Consider the following 22,077-nt stretch of genomic DNA (forward strand, 5'->3'; position numbering starts at 1 on the left):
CCTCGGTTTACGCCGCAGTTCCGTTCCTACAAAAGCCGGCGCAAATCGAATCGGCGTAAAACGAACCCGTATTTACAGTGAAGTATAGGGTTAGGTTCTACATAAGTGAAAAATAAGCTAATAATTTTGTTTATTAATACAATATAATACAAAATACATATAANTCAACCTCATTCATAGACAATTATCACAATTAATTTTCAACACCATATGCCTATTTTTGAAAGAAAGTTTTTGTTTTTAATAATTAATTAAACAAGTAATTACAGGTAACCCCCGTATAACACGGTAGTTATGTTCCAAAAAATTGTCGTGTTATGCGAATCCGTGTTATACGAAACAAAGAACTAATACGAAAAGGAGGGTTAGGTTCCAAAAATTTAAAAACATGCTAGTATATTTTCATAATTAAGATAAATATCTTCATTAAATTTTTTTTAAGTGATACATATTAATATAAATTAATTAGTAGAATTACCTTTGCTATTATTTAACTTAAAGATTACATTATAATTATAATCTAACTAAACATTTAAATATTTGAAAACAAGTTCGCCCAGATAGGGATCACCATTTGTGTGTTCTAGACAGTACATTTCTGGCAACCAACCTTCCTTTCTAGGCTACTAGCCGCCAAAAAGTTTTAAAAAAGTTCTTTTAGAAAACAAAAAGATTTCCAATTAAAAACACAAAGATTTTCTAAAATCAGAACTGGTGTTATACGAACGTCTTTCTTGTTTGTTACCATATGTACTTTCTTGGGGGTGTTTCAGCCTTTTATCCACAGAAGAGAGCTTTAAAATCTTTTGTGTTTTTAATTGGATATCTTTTTGTTTTTTAAAAGAACTCTTTTAAAACTTTTTAAAGGTTAGTAGCCTAGAAAGGAAGGTCGATTGCCGGAAATGTACTGTCTAGAACGCAAAAGAGAAAATGGTGATCCCTATTTGGGCGAACTTGTCTTCAAATATTAAAAAGTAGAAAGAACCATCGGACGAAAAAATTATAAACATTTAAAGTTAATTATCTCTATCTCAAGTATTAAACTGAACCAAAGTTAAGTTTACTATCTAAATGTGTAAGAAGTTTTACTGATTTATAGTGACCAGTCTAAATAATAAAAGTTTCTTAAGTACACTATTTTAAAAAAAAATGTTTTATTTCTTTAAAAAAACCCATAAATTTCTGGATAGATAGATAACACTTTATTGCACCAAAAATACATCCACGCTGGATCCAGCTGGAATGATGTTGATCCAGCAAAAATCCAGCTGGATTAAAAACACTGCTGGATTGCAATCCCTAGTTATACATCATTCTCTAGAGGGTGCATCAAACAACAAATAAGTTTTTATTCTAAAACCGTGAAATTGTCAACATTACATCAAAAACTACAATTATACTTTTAATTTCTACATTTTGTCTTCTTTCTAATGANGGACCTCCAGTCCAATCTCCTCTTCCAGCGTATATAAGCTAACTATATAACCATAACCTATTCTCCCAGTGGTTCTAAATTATTTAAATTAATTAATTAATTTATAATTATTAATATTAATAAGAGATGGCGCCTAACGCTTACCTCTAGTGCCAAATTGATTACGTAATTTATTTAATAATTAGCATAAAACTAGCCCGATAGATTTTCGGCAGTCTGTTGGTATGTAGATATACTATATAACTCTTTTATATTCATAATTTAAAATTTGAAATGGTCATGGCAGTTTGTTTTATCCAATTTTCAGTTATCTGAAGTAGTATCAGTCCACATTATCTCAGATAATCAGGATTCTACTGTATTTTGATATATACATAAAAAGAAATCATTGTTCTATCATTAGTTAATGGAAAAATCATCACCTCTGCCTTTTAGAATTTTTGTTTTTGAACTGAAAAACTATTTAAAAAAAACAACTAAAGAAAAAATACTTCCATTTTTTTAAAATGGAAGTTATAATTTAATGTTTAAAACTATAAATGTTTTTAATTTGAATCTATTGGAATAAAAATCACATACGTGATTGCCATATCTATAATACAATTAGAAAGATTTACATGAATTTTCAATTTTAGACATCCATACATTAATTGCAACATTAATGATTAAAAATCAAATACTGATTCAAAGAATTTTGAAGGAAAGTAATGAAAATGACTACATAAAAAAAACAATTAATTAAAATAAATGAAATGTAATAACTTTCTTTAGTTTGCTAATTTAGTAAAAAATAACTATTTTAGAATTCTAAAGATGAAAATTAAATACTCTCAGAAATATCTAATAAACTAAGAATTTTAGATTTCCTGAAAAGATGTTTTTAAAATTATAATTGGAACTTCCATTATGAACAAATAATACATGTATTTAATTAATAAAGATTTCCAGAAAATTATAATGGCCTTTGTAAATAGTAATATTTTTCAATTTTTTTTTTTTACTACAGCTGTTAATATAAACATTTCTTGTTTTTAACAAATACATTTAGATCAAACATTTTATCTTACAGAAACACCACTTACAGTTGCTACAACTTTAAAGGTTCCTGCCAAAGTCATAATGGCTCTAGTAAATGGTGGAGCACTATTAGATTTTAGAACTAAAGATGGACAAACATCTTTGCATAAAGCAGTAGAACGAAACAACTATGAGGCTTTGAAGGTATATAAATCTTTTACTATTGCAATATAATAAATATTTTTCATAGCCTTTTAATAGATAAATTTTGTATTGTCAAATATACAAGATATTTTAATGAATTATATTTTTAATTTAAAACTAAAGAAAAAAGTTTATTCTATCAAATAAATAATTTAACTTTGTTTCTTTAAAGAAAGCATATCATAGTTTTAGATTTATCTTCTGATTCCATGTTATAATTAAATAATCTTAAACACTAGTAATTTTTAAGGAATCTTACTACAGTTGTCCCTCGATAGTCTGACGTTTTTTAATCCGACATGCTCAGTAGTCCGACGCACTCGTGTCAAGGTACCCGTCCCCGTTACGTGTCTGCTTGCACAGAAGCATGTCGCGATGTGAATCTCCCCATCTAATTCTTACTCGATGACACACATTTCATGTGTTTTATGTGAGCATTTCTGTTCAAACAGTTGGAGTAGAGAATATTGTAAGTTACTGCTAGCAAAACAATGCGAAATATGTAATTATTTTTGGTAATCCAGACACTTTTGGTAATCCGACACACCTTTGGTCCCATACCTGTCGGATTATCGAGGGACAACTGTATTTTGTAAAAAAAAAATGGTAAGACTTCTGAAAAATTATTAGCATTTAAGATTGCTTAGCATATCATAATTTTATATAAATAATCAATGGATTTTGTGTTTAAAAGGCAATTTTGAAGCAGTGGATTTTGTGTCAATTTTAAATTGCAATTATAAACTCAATCACCAATTTTTTCTTTGTCTAAATTTACCAAGAGCTTCTTTAAAAAATATACTACACATATTACCAACATTAAATATCTTGTTCTATTTAATTTTTTTAGAGTTATATTAGCATTTATTAGTATTATTATTTTTATTGTTATATATTTAATCAATATTAGTTAATAAATAAAATAGAAACAAAATGAAATCATAAAATAATTTTAATACCTAATTTAGTTTAGATACAGTAGAGCATCGATTATCCGAATACCGATCAACCGAAACATCAGTTAACTAAAAGCAATCCAGTCAGCAAATTCAAATTTCTGCTGCTAGTGCTGTGGCACTGCAATATTTGGCTATGTCTTGGGCTACTCCAGTATTATTTTTGTTGGTATGCGTGTTTTAGCTGGTAACACTGGCACGAACATATTGTATCGTTAAAAATTATTTTTTTATTTTGCACAAACAAAATAAATATATTGAAAAATATAAAATCAAAAAAATTATATTTTAGAAGTTAATCTAGTATCAAAAACATTCTGATTCAGCACAACACATGTCGAGAGGGTATTTAAGGATGCACCAGTATTTGAATGAGGCTTTTTTCCCCCATTGTGAGTGGTATGTTTGCTTCAGCTCGTCGGAGAATATAGCCCAAGCGGCTGACATCTCCAGATAAACCCAAGAAAAAGAAAGAGTTTTGCTTGTTTTGTGTGGTTTTTTCTGAGGACTGTTGTCGGGACGTGTATCGTGCTGAATCGGAATGTTTTTGATACTAGATTAACTTCTGAAATATAATCTTTTTGTTTTTATATTTTTCAATATATTTATTTTGTGCAAAATAAAGAAATAATTTTTAACAATACAATAGCCATGATGATTATTTTTTTAAAATTTTTGTTAGGCTTAACATTGGTGAAAATTCAATGCTAAGTGACACACAGCGGAGAAAAATTTCAACATGGAATGGATAGGTTAATATATTTTTTCTTTTTCCATACATGATCAGTTATCCGAACAACCCCAGTCCCAAATTGTTTCGGATAATCGATGCTCTACTGTAGTTCCATTTCAAGTATTTTGTTTTTCTATTTCATTTATTTTATAATTATATCTTGTCTTTACAATGAATTATTGGAAATAAAGTAGACATCATTAAACTAATGATGAGCCAGAAGATATGCCCAGGATTTGTTTTGATTTGATTGTGTTTATTTTTGTGTTGATATTCCAATAATGCATTGTAAAGACAAGATATAATGCAGGTTTTGAATTAATCAAGATATTATTTAAATTGAAGATATGGATGGATGAAAGTATTATTCTTACAATCATTCAAAATCAAGTTGTCTTGTGTGGATGAAATTGTAATATATCCATCTCTCATATATTACCATCAAAGATCTCAAAAATTAAATGACATAGTAATACTCTTTGTAACACACTATTTCATGGATATAATTACACTGAAGTAATTACATAATTAAAGCTTGAACATCAGTTCACTCAAAACTTTCATTTTGTAATATAACATCTTCAGCCACATATGTCTTCAATCAACAAAGTCCAAAATATTTTTTTTTTTTAAGAATCAACATATGCTTCCAAGACATAGAATCTGTCATTTGAGTATCAATAATTTACCAAATAAAGTACAGTCAACTTCTGATTTAGTGGTGGATGGATTTATCAGATTGAGGATTTACCATAGTCAGTGGCTGCAGGAATATACATGAAAAAGAGTCATATTGTTCTTGATTGTGTATGTGTAGTTGTTAAATTTAAAAAAAGTGCTGAGTGTTTTTAGGTTAATGTAGGGTACTTTTTATAATTTTTATAGCTATTTAAAATTTAGCTATATTAAATACTATATTAAATACTAATTTAATTATTAAATTAAATGCTATATTAAATACTATATATAAAAACTATATTTAAAATAGCTATATTAAAATAATTAATGTATGATTAATTACTGGAATCATAATTTTTAATTTAAAAGATTCTATTGTAAGCTTTTAAATGAGTAAAATCTGTGTGATTGGTAATGAGATATATTTTCGATATTGTAATGTGCATTTTACTTTGTTTCGTTCCCTTATGACATATTAAAAGCATAGTAGAGTGCCTATTATCATACAGTTATTTTCAAGAAATTTATATATTTACTATGGAATTCAAAATACTATGGTCTGTGAACCTTCCATTACCATACTATCTATAAATTGGGAGTTGACTGTGCTATCTTGCACTGCAAGTACTGTATAGTACAGCAACTTCTCAAATATCTTAATAGCTTCAAAGTGGTTATAAATATTTTTTAAATAACAAAGTAAGTTGTACAACAACTATAACCATGAAATATTTGCACAAACATACCATTAATTAATTTCTTAAATTTTATTTAACATTATTCTACTTTTATCCAGACTCATATAAACTGGATTTCCAGATTAATAGGTTTCTAATGTAGGTAGGCTGTAGGAAATAATTTTAAGTGATAATTTAGTTCTGTAATCATTAGTTTTGTTCAAAATATATGTAATTATCAGTATAGAGTGATATTACATATTTTATTGTAACAGGATCAGATTTTGGTAGCATTTTTACTCAGATGGAAACAAAATTTAATGTTTGCTCTTTACTCCATTATTATATAAATAGTGATAACAATTTATACAATACATAATCTCTCATTTACTTGCTCATAAATGGCAAGCAAAATATGAATAAGCTCACAGAAAGGAGGTACTAGATCAAGCAATAATCAACCAAGATGCATTTAATGTAACCTGATGATTTATAATGGCTTTACTTATATTTTTTGTAATGGACTAGTTCTAGAAACTTGAGATTTAATTGTCAACTTATACATGATATTAACACTGTTTTCAAAGATAAAGAGTCATTTAAAAATGGAAATCTCTTCTAGGGGCTTAATGTTTTTAGAGTATTTTAGCATATTTTTGATAATATAAGTAAACAATGCCTTTTTAATATTGAGGTTATTATAAAGGGTATGGATACCACGAATCAGGATTACGTCAGATGGCAAACAAGATATCGCACTGAAAAAGAAAAAATGGATAACATGAATACAAGACGCTTCCACCACTGCATAAAAGAAGCAAGAAAATGGATGCAGAGAAAGGATATAGTACTTATGAAAGCGGATAAGTCTAAAGGTATAGTACTTATCAAGCGAGATTCCTACAACAATAAGTTAAAGGAATACATCAGAAATACAGAATGCCTTGATGCTCCTGAAAACTTTTTAGAGTCTTTGCAGCAAAGGGTCAGGAAGTTCACCCTCACTCCTTTAGCAAATCTATTAAACATGGAGAATTCTGTCATTCGAGCTCCAAGAACACCAAAAATTTTCACTTTTGGGAAAACCCATAAACCAGGTTGTCAACTACACCCGGTTATAGAAAAATGCAGTTTGCCTACTTTTGCTATTGAAAAGCAGCTGGTCAGGTTTATACGAAATAAAATTCAGGAGTACCCCTTTTCCATAAAAAGTTCGATACAACTGGTGCAGAAACTAAGGGAGGTTACGCTTAAGGACAAGGAATATATGACAGTAATGGATTACAAAGCATTATACCCTTCAATAAAATTAGCACCCTGTTTTTGTGCTTTGAGGGACTTTCTATTTACCAACATTAAAAATCCTAGGAAATACCACAAACACATTTTAGAACTGGCCGATTTGGTTTGTAATACTTCGTTTTTCGTTTTTGAAGGGAAGACCTATCTTCAAGGAAGGGGCGTCCCCATGGGCAGCCCAATGTCGGCTGTCCTATGTGAATTAGTATTACGTCAGCTCGAAAGAAGTATCATACCCATCTTTAGAAACGATATAGTAATATACTCCAGATATGTCGATGACATCTTCATCTTGTGGAGAAATGATGACAACACACAGAATTTTATGGACAAGATCAACGATAATCCATATGGGTTGACTTTGGGTTTAGACCAAGAAAGTGGGAAGAATGTTAACTTCCTGGATATATCGATTACTTGTAAGGAAGGGGAAATATGGACAGGCATATATCGCAAACCGGTTTATCAACCTATTATCATCCCAAAGAATTCGACAGATACTAAGCACGTTAAATATGCGGCGTTTAGAGCGTGGATTAAAAGAGCCTACACCCACTGCATGAGTTTATATGATACGTACGAGAAATTAGATTACATACAAAAGGCAGCGGCGCAACAGGGATACCACAGAAAAGAGATTGAGGCACTTATTAAAAGAATACAGAAGCAAAACCAGCAACCTCCCGAAATTGATCAAAGAAAAAATGTGGTAATTAATTATTTTCCATTTCTAAACAAGATAGATAGGAAAGTTGCCAATAAAAATAAGTTACGAATAATATATCGACGCAATCCAACTGTGTATAGAATGTTAAGGAATGACAAGAAGAAGGTTAATCGCAATAGCTTGACGGGTATATATTCTATACCTATAACAGATCGTCGGTTTAATTCCGACCTCGTGTATGTTGGGGCAACTATGCGGAGTTTAAAACAAAGGATAAATGAGCATAAATATTCTGTAGGTAGGAACATCGATAGTACTGTTCTGGCGACATTTGCCAAACAACAGGATGTAACCGTTTACTGGGATCGTGCGGCGATCTTTAGGGCCACGAGATCATTACAAGCGGTGAAGCATCTTGAAAAAATAGAAATACATAAAGCGCATATAGCCACGGAATGTATTAATCACAGAGATGCAGAAGGTTTGGCAACTGCTTGGAAGTCATTTTATACTAACACAAGTTAATATATGTATCCATGATGACGGCATTAATATTTATTTGGGTTTATTTGTTTATTTTTATTTATTTATTTATTTATGTATTTTTATTTTTTCCGTTGTTCTGTGCAACCGCAGTTTAATTTAATTTTATTTAATTTTGTATTACGTAAATTTTGAATACTTTGTTCTTTTTGATATTGGAGTAACTGATGAAGGCCGTTAAATCGGTCGAAAATGTTTTTAGAGAATTAAATGTTTTTGCTGGACTGTTAAAAAGGCGTTGTTTACTTATATTATTTGATTTAGTTCCAGTAAGATTTTTTGATTATGCATATTTTTGAATCTCTGTTCTTTGATACTATAAGAATTAAATATGTTTTATGTCTAGGTTTTGATTTTTTTTAGGTAGCTATGTTTTCTATACTGTGTATTTTATATTTTGAATCTCAATATTTTAAACTTAATATTTTTTAATTTCATTGAATATGGCAATTAAGAATTATTGTCATTATGGTTATAGAAAGTATTTAGAGTTTATTGACTAAATTATAACTCTTAATATGTATTACAGACTTTGCTTGACTTAGGAGCTTCTCCCAATTACAAAGATGCTAGAGGATTAACAGCTTTATATTATTCAGTATTATATGGTAGTGATCCTCAGTTAACTGAATTGTTGTTACATGACCATGCATCAATTGGCTCTGCTGATCCACAAGGATGGCAAGAAGTTCATCAAGTAATGGCTGTTTTATTTTACTAATTGAGTCAGTAAGAATGATCAATTAAGCATGTATTTCATGAAGTTTTTACATATTTACATATATATCATATTAATTAGACATTTATTTCAGCTTTATTAATTAAAGATAAATTTGTTCCATCTAGGCATGTAAACATGGTTTAGTTCAACATCTAGAACATCTTTTGTTTTATGGTGCTGATATGAATGCTCGAAATGCAAGTGGTAATACTCCCCTCCATGTTTGTGCTGTTAATGATCAAGAAAGTAGTGCAAGAGTTTTACTTTTTCGTGGTGCTGATAAAAATGCTCTTAATTATGCTAACCAAAATCCTTATCAAGTTGCTGTGATTGCTGGTAATCTTACTCTTGCTGAAATCATAAAAAATCACCGGCCTGAGGATATAGGTAAGCTATCAATAAGATGAAGTATATATAACCAGATGAAATATAGAGTGAGTGGAAAAATATATATATTATTTGATTATTTATTTATTTTTAAAGTATTACATAAATCAAACAGTGCATGAAGTTATTAACAATTAAGTTTAATATATTATTTTGAATGAAATTAAAATGTTAGGTAGCTTGAAAATACTTTTTTAAAGCAATTCATTAAAATTAATTTGTTTTTAATTCAGAAGTAACAAAATCATGAATGTAAAATATTATATGCTATATAACTGTTTTATATTATTTTTTACAGTGATGATGTGATTTTGAATACAATGCAATATTAAGCGAACATTAAATTTTTTTTAATTAAACATTTTTTCCTCTTTAGTAATTTGATCAGGATATATAGTAAAGAATATCAATGAAATCAGTTTGTATGTTATCACAATAACATAAAACTTTTATGTAAAATATTAAGAACATTTTTTATTGAATTTATAATAAGAATTTACAATGATAATTAACAGAGAATCTTAAAACACTTACTACATTGCATTATTTTCTTTAATTGTATGAAAATAACTAACAAATCATCATTTTAAACTGTGAATACAGATTTGTTTCAATAGCATCTTAAGTGTTATGATAATATTTGACCAGCTATTTTGACTATTAATTTCTTTTGGATATTACCTGATCTGATGATGATAAAATTTTTTTACTCATTTTACCCTGTAGACAGTGAGGGCTTTTTTTCCTGGCTGTTATGTGTTTTCCAGACTCACAGTGGGACAGATGGATGGTGAGGGCCCTATTTCCTCACCATCCATCCAACCTTTTTAAACCTGACCCAGACTTGAACCTGGGTCTCCACAGCAAACTGACATCTTTACCACTTTGGCCATCCAACTATTCAAATAACAAGGTTATATATTCAAATTTCTTAATTGATTGAATGAATAGAATTGAATGTACTGTACATATTAATATACAAGATTTAATTAATCAGTTTGATATAAAATTTTTATTTTTTGAACATTTTTAAAAATAAATAAAGTTAAAACTTTAAATTGTTTATTGAAGAATGTATCATTGACAGTTTCTATTCTGTTATTATAGTCCTATGATATTTATAGTAAATACATTTTAAAAATGTTTGATTTATGTATATTATTTTTAGATTGATATTAACCTTAAATATACTTTTTATTATGTAATTGATAGATCATCTCTGAAATGATTTTTAAAAATTTTTATTTTTAAAAAATTACTTTTTAATAAATTATAATTTATTATTTAAACTAAATTGTTATAAGTATTTTTTTTATAAAATAGTATATTTTTAAATTAAAGTATAAATTGATTTGTAAGAATTTGGACTCTTCTATTATTAAAATTATATTTGATATAAAATAAATTTATTTAAGCCCAATCCATTAAACATACTCACACATTTATAGCAAAAACATTCCTTGCTAATGATAAATTAAAAATTAACACTTTTATAAAATTTCCAACATAGAAATAACATTCTTTAAAAGTAGATTCAAGAACTAAAATATAATACAAAATCTATAAAATCATTCTTTCCAAAGCTTATAATCTATCTTCTATAAAATAAAAACAATACCACAGTAATTTGGATATAGTATCTTGCTTATGATATAATTCACATGCAATTATTACTAATAGTGTTAAATCAATAATCAGGAGAGTAACATAAAACCTAGTCATTACTTACCTTTGCCCCAGTTGCAAACCCAGGACAGAGCTGCTTACAGCCAGGTTCTGCTGTTGCAGTGCCATACCGGGAAGCTCCTCAGTATAACCCTCGTCGTCGGGCCAGTGCTACGCCACTAAGTCGAACTCACAGTGATCCAAGACTAGAATTACCTTTAGGAGGAAAGCCACCTTCTCCATGCCCTTCCAATTGCTCTCTTCCACCTTTCTCTTCCATTTCAACTATATCTGAGGCTTCTACTGGATCATCTTCCACCTGTACACAACCAAGTGGAGAAGACAGTGAAGATACTGCTTCAGCAAGTGTAGTTACAGGTAATTTTATTAATTAATTTATTCTTTATATACAAATTACTGAAAATTATAAAACATATTATTGCTATACTAGAAAATGCATCATAATTGTACACACAAATATAGTCTCAAAATGATCATCATCCACCTGTACACAACCAAGTGGAGAAGACAATGAAGATACTACTTCAGCAAGTGCTTTTCCACTTTTGTTAAAATTTTCTTTCTAGTCAAGTTTGGATTTCTAAGCATTGATCTAACAAATTTGATCTAAAGTATTGTAGATCATGAAATGAGTAACAACGATGTTTATACATGTTTATATTTATCTCTCTTTTAAAAATATTTTTTTTTAATCCAAATTTTTTATTTTTATCTATTTCATAGTACTTTAATGCTATACTTAATACTAATATGAATTGCTTAGACCTATAGAATAATTTCTGCAAAACAAATGTAACTTATTACCTGCTCATTTTCAATACAATAAAAGAAACAGAAATAAGTCTATTTACAGTTATTGGTATTAAAACTAAAATGAAAGATACTCAACATTTTTCAGAATTATAACATTGATGATTGATTATAGATTTCATGGAACATACATCATAGATACATCATGGAATAAAAAATATTTCACTCACTGATAATTATTTTAATGCATTTTTATAAATTATAAAAAAAATATAATCAACATTTGCTTAAATATACTAAGCATTTATTCATATCATGTATGATTAATAAGTTTATATTAATAATTTCAAAACAGAAGAGCTGTATTTGATTACAAAGTTTAAATTTTACTAATAAAAAAGCATTTTAAACTTATGACATTGCTGTTATTGGAATAGCTTAAACACAAACTTTTTAAAGTTTTTTTATAGAATAATTATTTGATATTGTTTTCACTGAAATTATATTGTAGGCCTAAACAATTAATGACAGTATTGGAATATTAGAATATAATAAAAAACTAAAAAAATTAATAAAAGTTGGATTGAAAAAATAAAATTTGAATTGTCTTTTTTTAATTAAAGAAAAATAAAATAAATTTTAAAACAACTTGATCTTAAGTTTTCAGTGATGTAGACCAAAGCTGAATCTAATAAATATTGAAATTTTAATGATTCTTCTTATGAATTTATGTTTTAAAATTAATTAGGAATGTTTTAAAATTTAAATTGTTTTTCCTTGAGAGTAGATAAGTGTCCAATGGCATCTCTATAAAGGTATGTATATAATCACATATTGACATACATTAGTTGATAGCAAAAATGAGCCAAATCTGTATTCTATGGAGTATAGCCTTTCCTTGTAAGTAAAAATGAATTTAATCTTTCAGCAATCATGATAATTTTTTTGCCTTTTATGAAAATAATTTCATAAAATTGAAGCTTTATTATATGTGTAATTATAAGAATTATGAAGAATAAAATTTAAATTGTGAAGGAAAGTAGCAAGTAAAAATGTCTGTTAGTTAGATTAGCAATGCCTGTTTCTATTAATTAGTTAATTCAAGCCAAATTTGATATGAACTTAGAGTATCAATATATATATAAATATGGACTGAATTATACATCTGAAAACATTTATTTTTTTATCATCTTTTAATAATAATTTTTTGTCATAGTATATAGTGAAAATGGTCATGAAAATTTAATAGAGTAAAAATAAAAATTTGTAGTGCTTTATTTATTAAAGCTAAAACAAAAAACAATTACAAATTATAGCGATATAAGAAACATATAAAAACAGGTTTTTTTATTCTCAAATACATTCTAGTTTTGAGGGACAAGCCCATCCTTTTTTGAGATTGCCTTAAATTTAATAGAATTTTTATTAGATATAATATATGACAAATATCTCTATGCTCAAATTATATTGTATTTTTCATAATTATGTCATCTCACAATAGTATAATTATATATGACAATGGGATGAATAATAAATAAATATAACTATAGATATCAATCAAAATGTACTTGAAATCAATGCCCGGATCTGCTTGCAGTTATCTACACTTTTATCATCAAAAGTTGCAAATATATACATTTTTGGTGTTGATTTCATTTCTATACTTTAAACACAAATGATTTCAGTATAATAATTTTATTTTGCAATTTTATTTAAACACTGATTTGGGAACCCATATTTTTTCACTTTTAAAACATTCTAACTTTTTTTTAACTATTTAAAGGTTCAGTTATATTTTTCATTTGCAATTAATTGAGCGGATAATAAATTTTTGAAAATTTTTACAAAAATGTTTACAAACTAAAGAATATTACAAAAGAATATCATAAACTTTATACAATTGCCCTGTATTTTAAATTTATGACAGTTGGTAGTGAATTAGTGATCCATTAATGTATTCTCACCTTCCTGGTTCATTATAATGGAATATGTATAAATATTAAGAATGCATAACATTTGAGTTAATTAAAGCATTTACATTACAATTTGGTAGTTTCATTATTTCAATACAAAAGAACCTTACAAACAACTTATATATTCTCAATTTTAAAAAATGAAAATTGTATTTTGTTTTACTTTTTAAAATCATACTGAAAATATGATTCAATTTGAGCATGAGAGGTTTGGGGATTTAATCTCTCCCATTTGAAATTCAAACAGAAAAATGTTACTATGTTAATAATACAATATATTGTATATAATATTTTGTACCTGTTCAATTTCTCCTTAGTCTGTTGTATTGTGTACTCTATACCTAAATTGTAAAAATTAATAAATTAAATTATGAAAAAATAATAGTTTTCTTTTTAAACTCTTGCCCTTTTAAAAATCCTGTGTATAGGTCAGATTCAAAGTATTAAAATATGTTTAAAATGACTTATTTTATTCTGATATATAATGCAACATAAAATATTTATTTATATTGTCTTGTGAAAGTATATTTTGTATTTTCAACAAATTCTTTACGTGATTTTTAAAACTAATTTGATGATCTGTTTTTGCCTTTGTATGATTTTTTTCATCATTATTTATGTGAAATTAGTAATAAACTAGGACACGGGTTCCCAACCTATGGGTCACGACCCAGAAGGGGGTCGCAGTGGGTTTTCTATGGGGTCGCCAACTTATGCAGTAAACTAAAGAAAATTTTCACTATAATGCAATATTTATTTTTAATGGTGCCTTGAAGTTTGAATAATTTCATATATTTTTTAAAACTTGAAATAAGTGTAATCTGGGTAGCTATTCTGTCACAGTTGCTTGAAACATGTGTTGAGAATTTTGAGAGGAATAAATTAAATGTTGAGAATGATATGAGGTTGGCGTTAACAAAATCTCATCTGCAAATTTTGAGGCTGGTTAATAACATGCAATTTCAACCATCGCATTAAATTAATTATTAAACATAATTTAAAATAAAATTATACTGAAAAACTAATTTCGTTGTTTTTTTAATTACCTTATTAAAAATGCTTTTTTCAATTGTATCGGGGTCGCGGGTCACTTGGCTTTTATAAAAAGGGGTCGCCACCGTTTAAAGGTTGGGAACCGTTGATCTAGAAGATAAATAAATTCTTATTCAATTTTCTAATTCTTTTAAAATATTTGTGATATCATCTGCAAAAACTTCAATTTAATTATTAGTTTTGGAAAGTGATAAAATTATTTATTTCATAATATGAAATAAATAATTTTTTTTATAGTATGAAGAAAAATTTATATAAATTCTTTTTAATAATAATGAGAATTTTTTTAGAATCAATTATTTAAAATAATTCAGATTTATTAACTATTTTTTTATTTTTATTGAAATAAAATAAAAATACAACTCAATCTGTAGATGGTTGCTTAATAAAGAATTTGCCTTATTCTCTTACTTACTTTAGGACTGATTGCCTGCTGCAGTTTGAGTACAAGCAGTAAAAATTTGGATCTCTGAACTCTATAATTTGATGCATTAGTTGTTAATAATGTAATGATTTTACATGTTTGGTTCAAAACTAATATCTTTATCACTTGAAAAATATGTACAAATAATTTATATTCATATATACATTGTATTTATTCTAAAATAAACTTATTAATTTCAATTTCCATTGATTTAAATCAGTAAAAGTTAAATATGTTTTGATATTTTTTAAATATATTTTTTAAAAGATTTATTACTATTATTTTCTACAACATTTATTTGTTGTATCCTTTGATATATAGGGTAAATGTATTTGTGTTGAATTACTTTTAGAAAATGAGAAAAATAATTAATAATGTTACAAGAAAAATTAAGTAAATATATAAAGTAGCATACTTGGAAAATTTTTAAAATGCTTTTGACTTGGTGTAAAATTTTAAAACTAACACAAATTAATGACTGTTATATATCTCATCATAATTGGTTTATTTGAAAATTTCATTGATTATATCTGTAAGTCATTAGTTATATATATATATATATATACAGTATATATATTGAAAAAATATATATATATTTTTTTCAAATATTAAACAAATATAATATAGGAAATTGAAATTGTTTGAAATTTGAACCAGTAGAAGACTGTTTCAAATTATTCAATTTGAAACAGTCTTCTACTGAAAAAAAACTGCATTAAATTCTATTAGTTATTCCAGCTGTCAACAAATTAAAAAAAATTTAATCACTAATAAAATCATTTGTCATTTTCATAAATTTCATTATAAAATCTTTTCTTTCTGTGACTATATTTAATGAAAAATATTTAAATAATGTCTAAATCTTTGGAAGCACTTCATTTTCTCTAAGTGTCACATTTAATATTTATTTTTTTGTTGTACATTAATATTTAATATGAACTTTTTTGTTCTTTGTCAATACTGCTCTATTTATTTACTGCATTGTCATTATCATTATGAAGATTTTGGATAATTTTTTTTATTAAATGATTCAGCATTTTACTTTTTATTTTGATTGTCAATAGAGTTAATTGAACAAAATAAACTATTATTGAGAAAAATTGAACCATACCTAAATTCGATTTTGCACTAATTCTTCATTTACCAAATTTAATTGCCAAAAATAAAATTATGCCATTAAGTCCACTAATAATGATTATACTGAATTTTTTTAAATAAAATTATTCGTTGTTTTCTTCAACCAGAATGTTATATATAATGCCAACTACAGTATTCTGTCATAATTACTATAGAATTTATTAATAAATTATTTTTATTAAAGCAAAACATCATTGCCATAAATAATACTCTTATTATTATTAATTTGATTTATATCTTAGGTAATTAGCTAAAAAAAAACCTGTGAAATATTTTATGTAAAAATCATATCAAATGTTATTACAAGTAGTATAATAAAAAGCTAAAGCTTTTAAAGCCATTTCCACTATAGTTGATATTACACAGAATACAATACAAAAGATTTTCTATAACTCTAATTTCCTTTGCAAATAATAATAGATTTTTTTACTTCTAGACTATTTAAATACAGCATATTATGGTAACAATAAACATATCATATGGTATTAATTTTGTTTATAATTTTCTTCTAAATAGTTTGCAGAAATGTTTTGTACATATTTAGTAAAAAAATTCAAATATGATTCACTAGTCAATAAATTAGTATAATTATATTTGTAAAAATACACACAAACACACATGTACAGTACATTTATAATGTGTTTTCTTTTTTTTTATGACATTATTATGGTTACTACAGAAAATGATTTTTAATCAAATATAAAAAATTATTGATAATGATAAATTCTGTTTTCAGGGAAGAGTATTGCTAGTGATTCATCAGGTGTCTGTACTAGTAATAGTGGTGCAAGTTTTGAGTCTAATGCAGAACATCAAGAGAATACAAATTTTATGTGTGGTAAAGAACACAATGCTATTACACCCGGCCATGTAAATCTCTCTCCTGGTGATATGGTTGAAAGTGAGTTATTTTTCAACTATTGTGAACATAATAGTAATTTGTGTTTAGATAAATCGTAAACATATATAGTTCAACTTTAAAAACTGTTTTATAGTTTTGAATGTAAGAGAGAATAGTCTTTTAGAAGGACAAAGGCAAGAGGGAGAAGAAGGATCATTTTCTACGTCTGTTGAAGAAGTTAAAACTGTAAATGCAAATAATATACCACCGTGTGGCAAACGAGTAGAAGGGAGAAGAGAATTAAATGCCAGAAAAATGAGCACAATGCCAAGGAAATGGAAAATGTGAGTACTGAAGATGACTAGTTTTAAAAATAGTCAGATAAGATGAAAGCTTTTCATAAAATCAGTAATATGTTATAACTATATGACTGCAAAAATCAAGTGTACACATTGATGAAAAGACATATAGAATGCTTGAGAAAAATACTAGGTTAATAAGTTTACTTGGTCAGGATCTTATTTATTGTTGTTTGTTTTATGGTATTTTAAATTAACTGCTTTATTGAAATAATCATTAATTTTATTTTATTAGACAGTTTTACTCTTGACTTTGATAAATTTTCAAACATTTAAAGAGTGGGAGAAATAGGATAGAGTGAGAAATGTGCTTTTAATTAGGCTGCCCTCATGTTTAAGCTGCAAAAGCAAAAGTTGTAAAGGAATGTTGACTTTTCCAGGAAAAAGGTAACTTATAGGCTGTGACTTACACCCAAGATTTTAGAGTATGACTCCAGAATAAAAATCAATAGAAAACAAACACTTCAGAAATAATTTTGTTTACATAAATCTCATTGTGCACTATACTACAGTTAATTGTACACTATTTGTTGGTCATTTTTGGCAATTTTTATGAATACTTTAAAATTACTTTCAGTATATCATAGAGAAACAAAATGTGATTGAAATATGCATACTTAATTTTATCTCATATCAATTAGACTTTAGCCGAAAAACTTGCCACATTTTTGTTTATTTTCAACAAGCATTTGACAATTTTTGGCTACTTTTGAAACACATTTGGCAACTGCTGATAAAATATACGGAACTCTATCCTTTGCACATGTAGTTGATTCATTAAGATACTTAAATTTTCATGTATTAGTCTCTCTTGACTTTAGTAAATATAACCTTGTATAATCTGCAGCCTGTAATCAAGGTTATAGAGTATAAAAATTACATTCGTATGATGTATTATAATTTTCATCAAATTTTTGATAGTCAAATATTTTGTAAATACAGGTATCTTCATATGATAAAGAAATAAAAATACCATCATACAAAAATTGATATACAATAAATTCAATTAATTTAATAATTTAATATGTATCAATAAATTGAATAAATTTATTGATAAGTTGAACAATAAATCTTTTTCAAATGAATAAAAAATATGAGAGACTAGCAGACTCCGCCACGCGTTGTTGTGGCTCAAAATGTATCTATTATAAATGTATAACACTTCCTCCATGGGGGAGAATTTTTTGAAAAATTTCTTCTTAGTGTACATTCTCTTGACATACCCTATTAAAACGCAATCAAAAACACAAAAACCCACATCTAAAATAATATAATAGAAGCCAAGTTCTTCACAGTAAGCCTTAATTCTCTCTCTCTCCCCCGCAGGGGAATATCGAAAAATCCCTTCTTAGTGTACATTCTGTTGACGTACCCGATTAAAACGCAATCAAAAATGCAAAAACCCGCATCTAAAATAGTATAAATAGAAGCAGAGTTCTTTACCGTAAGCCTTAATCCTAACCATCTCCCTTCAGTGGGGGGAATTTCCACATGTATATTATATAAAAACACGTGCGTATTCGAATGCAGCATTGTGTCAAAATTTCAAAGGAATCGGTAGGAACAAACGAACATTACATTTTTATTTATATAAATAGATAGAAGATGATCTGCTTTAGTTCATTTTTACAGAAAAGCGTAATGCCTCACAGAAAAGCAAACTTAGGGCATCATACTCGTAGCGCCATCTGTTGGACATAAAAGCCTTAACCTAGATTATATATTTTAATTTATATGAATGTTTAACGGAATAATATACAGCCTATGTCTACCCTGAGGTTCCATTCTAAATATTGGTGAAAGAATTTTTGAAATCGGATGAATAGTTTCGGAGATTACCTGCTGCAAACAAACTTACATACAAACATTACCTCTTTATAATATTAGTATAGATAAGAGTACTTTTCCTTATCAAAAAAAAAAATAAGATAGTTTTCATAAATAAGCATTTTTTTCTTATGAGAAATATAAAAAACATTTATTGTGTTGTCCATATTTTACATATTAGACATTTTTATTTTGTTATTTAAAAAGAAAGAAAAAGAGAAAGATAGTAGAAGTCGTCTTTTTTTTTGTGGAAAATGTTTTGTGAAAACAAGAGAACCTTTGACTTATAGTAGAGTTCTCTTCTGAGACTCCCATTATAAGTCAGACATAAAAAAGTAATACTGATAATTGCAGCTGAATAAAGTATAGTTCTTAAGGAAAAGACTAAGCTTATATATCACATATAAATGCATATTATAATCATTTGTTGTGCTTATTTACTGTAATACAACATAACATTATTGTTTAATATTTTAAATTAATTAATTATGGTGTTTTATTAATAAAGATTGACAGGAAAATATTCCTAGTCAACCAAATTCAAGAGTCAAAAATCTTACTGAGGGAGTATTGCATTCTTCATGTGAAATTGATTTTATTTTTATTTTTCATATTTATTTAATTTATTATTAATTCTTTCTAATTTTAATTTTATAATAAGGTTAATGATAATTGGGATCAAGCAGCTCTGTAGAAAGTTAATTTGCTTTTGCTTTTAGGGTACTAATGATGTAAATTCAAGTTATAGTTGAACATAACAAACCTGGTAATTTTTTTGTTTATGTTGAATATGTTCATTATCCTTTAGAGTATTGTTTATTACCATTACTGTACTACATTTAACATTTAAATATTTATTGTGCCATTAGTTCTAGTGCAACGGTTCCCAACCTTTTTCGGGTGGCGACCCCCTTTTTATAAAAGCCAAGTGACCCGCGACCCCGATACAATTGAAAAAGGTATTTTTAATAAGGTAATTAAAAAAACAATGAAATTAGTTTTTTAGTATAATTTTATTTTAAATTATGTTTAATAATTAATTTAATGAGATGGTTGAAATTGCATGTATTATTAACCAGTCTCAAAATTCGCGGGTGAGATTTTGTTAATGCCAACCTCATGTCATTCTCAACATTTAATTTATTCCTCTCAAAACTCTCAACACACGATTCAACCAACTGTGACAGAATAGCGTACTCAGATTACACTTATTTTAATTTTTTAAAAATATATGAAATTATTCAAACTTTAAGACACCATTAAAAATAAATATTGCATTATAGTGAAAATTTTGTTTTAGTTTACTGCATAAGTTGGCAACCCCCTTCTGCGTCGCGACCCATAGGTTGGGAACCCGTGTTCTAGTGCATCTGATTAATTAGAATTACAAATCATTATTTTAATACATTAGTTTCAGCCATTGTAAGTACAGTTAGTCATAAATTGTGGACTGACTATATAGAAAAAACTAAACTTAGTGAACTAAAGCTAAATGATTAGAAAATAGTTTGATTCTTTTGTTTGTTTTAAGATATATGAAGATGAATTAACAAACAAATTTGATAATGGAATTAGTCAAAGTTGCTAATTTATAGTTAAATTAAGTCTATTTAATTATTAGTTAATAATTGAAAGTATTCAGAGTTTGGATCCCCAATTTGAACAAATATGCTACTTAAACTTCAAATTTATGTTTTATATAATTGCTAATTATATATTTAATCCAAAACCATGTGTTATATATTAGTTTTGCTTATTTTTAGAAGCAAATTTATTTGCGACTAATTTTTATATTGTTTAAAAATAAACTGTTCTAAAAATCAATGGCTCTAACAGAATTTATAGTCTTTATGAATTATAAGGCAAGGCATTTTTCAGCAAGAATCCCTACATACATTCTGGTACAATATAGCCTTAAATTACTGTCCAATAAATTGAACACAAAATACAGATATATCATCAAATTCAGAAAAAAAACACAATATGCATTATCTTATCTCAAGTTATATCAATAACATAAAACTTTATGCATCTACACAAGTTCAATCAACTAAATCAACTATTAGAAGTTACATGCACTTATTCTATTTTCATTCAGATGGCATTTGGTCTAGACTGGCAGTTCTTAAATTTTAAGTTCAAAAATTTCTTTCATATGATGTGTATTTTGCTAAACCCCTAATTATTAACTTTATACTTATTTGCAGGGATTTGATTAAATTTATTGCACATACATGAATGAAAAATGCTAATGAATAGCAGTTGACTGTAATGAAAGATTAATTGGTATTGCATGGTATTTTCATATTTTTCTTAAATTTTAGTTTGAAAAATTACCCTTAACTATTAACTCTTTTAACCCCTCAGAGATCCTTGGATCACAGATTAAGAATTGCTGGTTTACACAAATCCTGAAGAAGAAAGACTTTGCCTTCATCATGGATTCAATGGCATCTCCATTTCCAAATGCAAAGAACTCTTATAACATACACAAATCAAACAGAAACTAACAAAAGAATACAATGGCAGATTAAACTCAATACTTCTATATACAATTAATTTCTGTCTACATTTGATTTGCTGGCTTTACATGTAGTGCGAACTATTGGAAAAAAATTTAAGAAAATAATAAACTAGATATAATAAACTAAGAATAATAATAAAATAAGAAAATAATAAACTAGATATAAATTTTAAATATGTATATATT

At 27.0% G+C, this 22,077-nt stretch overlaps 1 protein-coding gene across 4 annotated transcripts in view; it reads left to right on the plus strand.

The window, feature by feature from the left end:
- Positions 1-22,077, plus strand: part of LOC111628509 — a 125,517-nt gene that overhangs the window by 61,607 nt on the left and 41,833 nt on the right. The window contains exons 9-14 of one of the 4 annotated variants that reach the window (XM_023372338.1): positions 2,505-2,656; positions 8,739-8,906; positions 9,056-9,317; positions 11,106-11,360; positions 17,077-17,241; positions 17,336-17,525. In XM_023372338.1, the coding sequence (XP_023228106.1) occupies positions 2,505-2,656; positions 8,739-8,906; positions 9,056-9,317; positions 11,106-11,360; positions 17,077-17,241; positions 17,336-17,525 (1,192 nt within the window). Of the gene's footprint in view, positions 1-2,504; positions 2,657-8,738; positions 8,907-9,055; positions 9,318-11,057; positions 11,361-17,076; positions 17,242-17,335; positions 17,526-22,077 lie in introns of all 4 variants that reach the window. The other 3 variants (XM_023372315.1, XM_023372323.1, XM_023372333.1) reach the window with 3 other exon arrangements.

This window comes from Centruroides sculpturatus, unplaced genomic scaffold (genome assembly GCF_000671375.1).
Source record: "Centruroides sculpturatus isolate CEXI.00-Female unplaced genomic scaffold, Cexi_2.0 scaffold65, whole genome shotgun sequence".
Classification (NCBI taxonomy): domain Eukaryota; kingdom Metazoa; phylum Arthropoda; class Arachnida; order Scorpiones; family Buthidae; genus Centruroides; species Centruroides sculpturatus.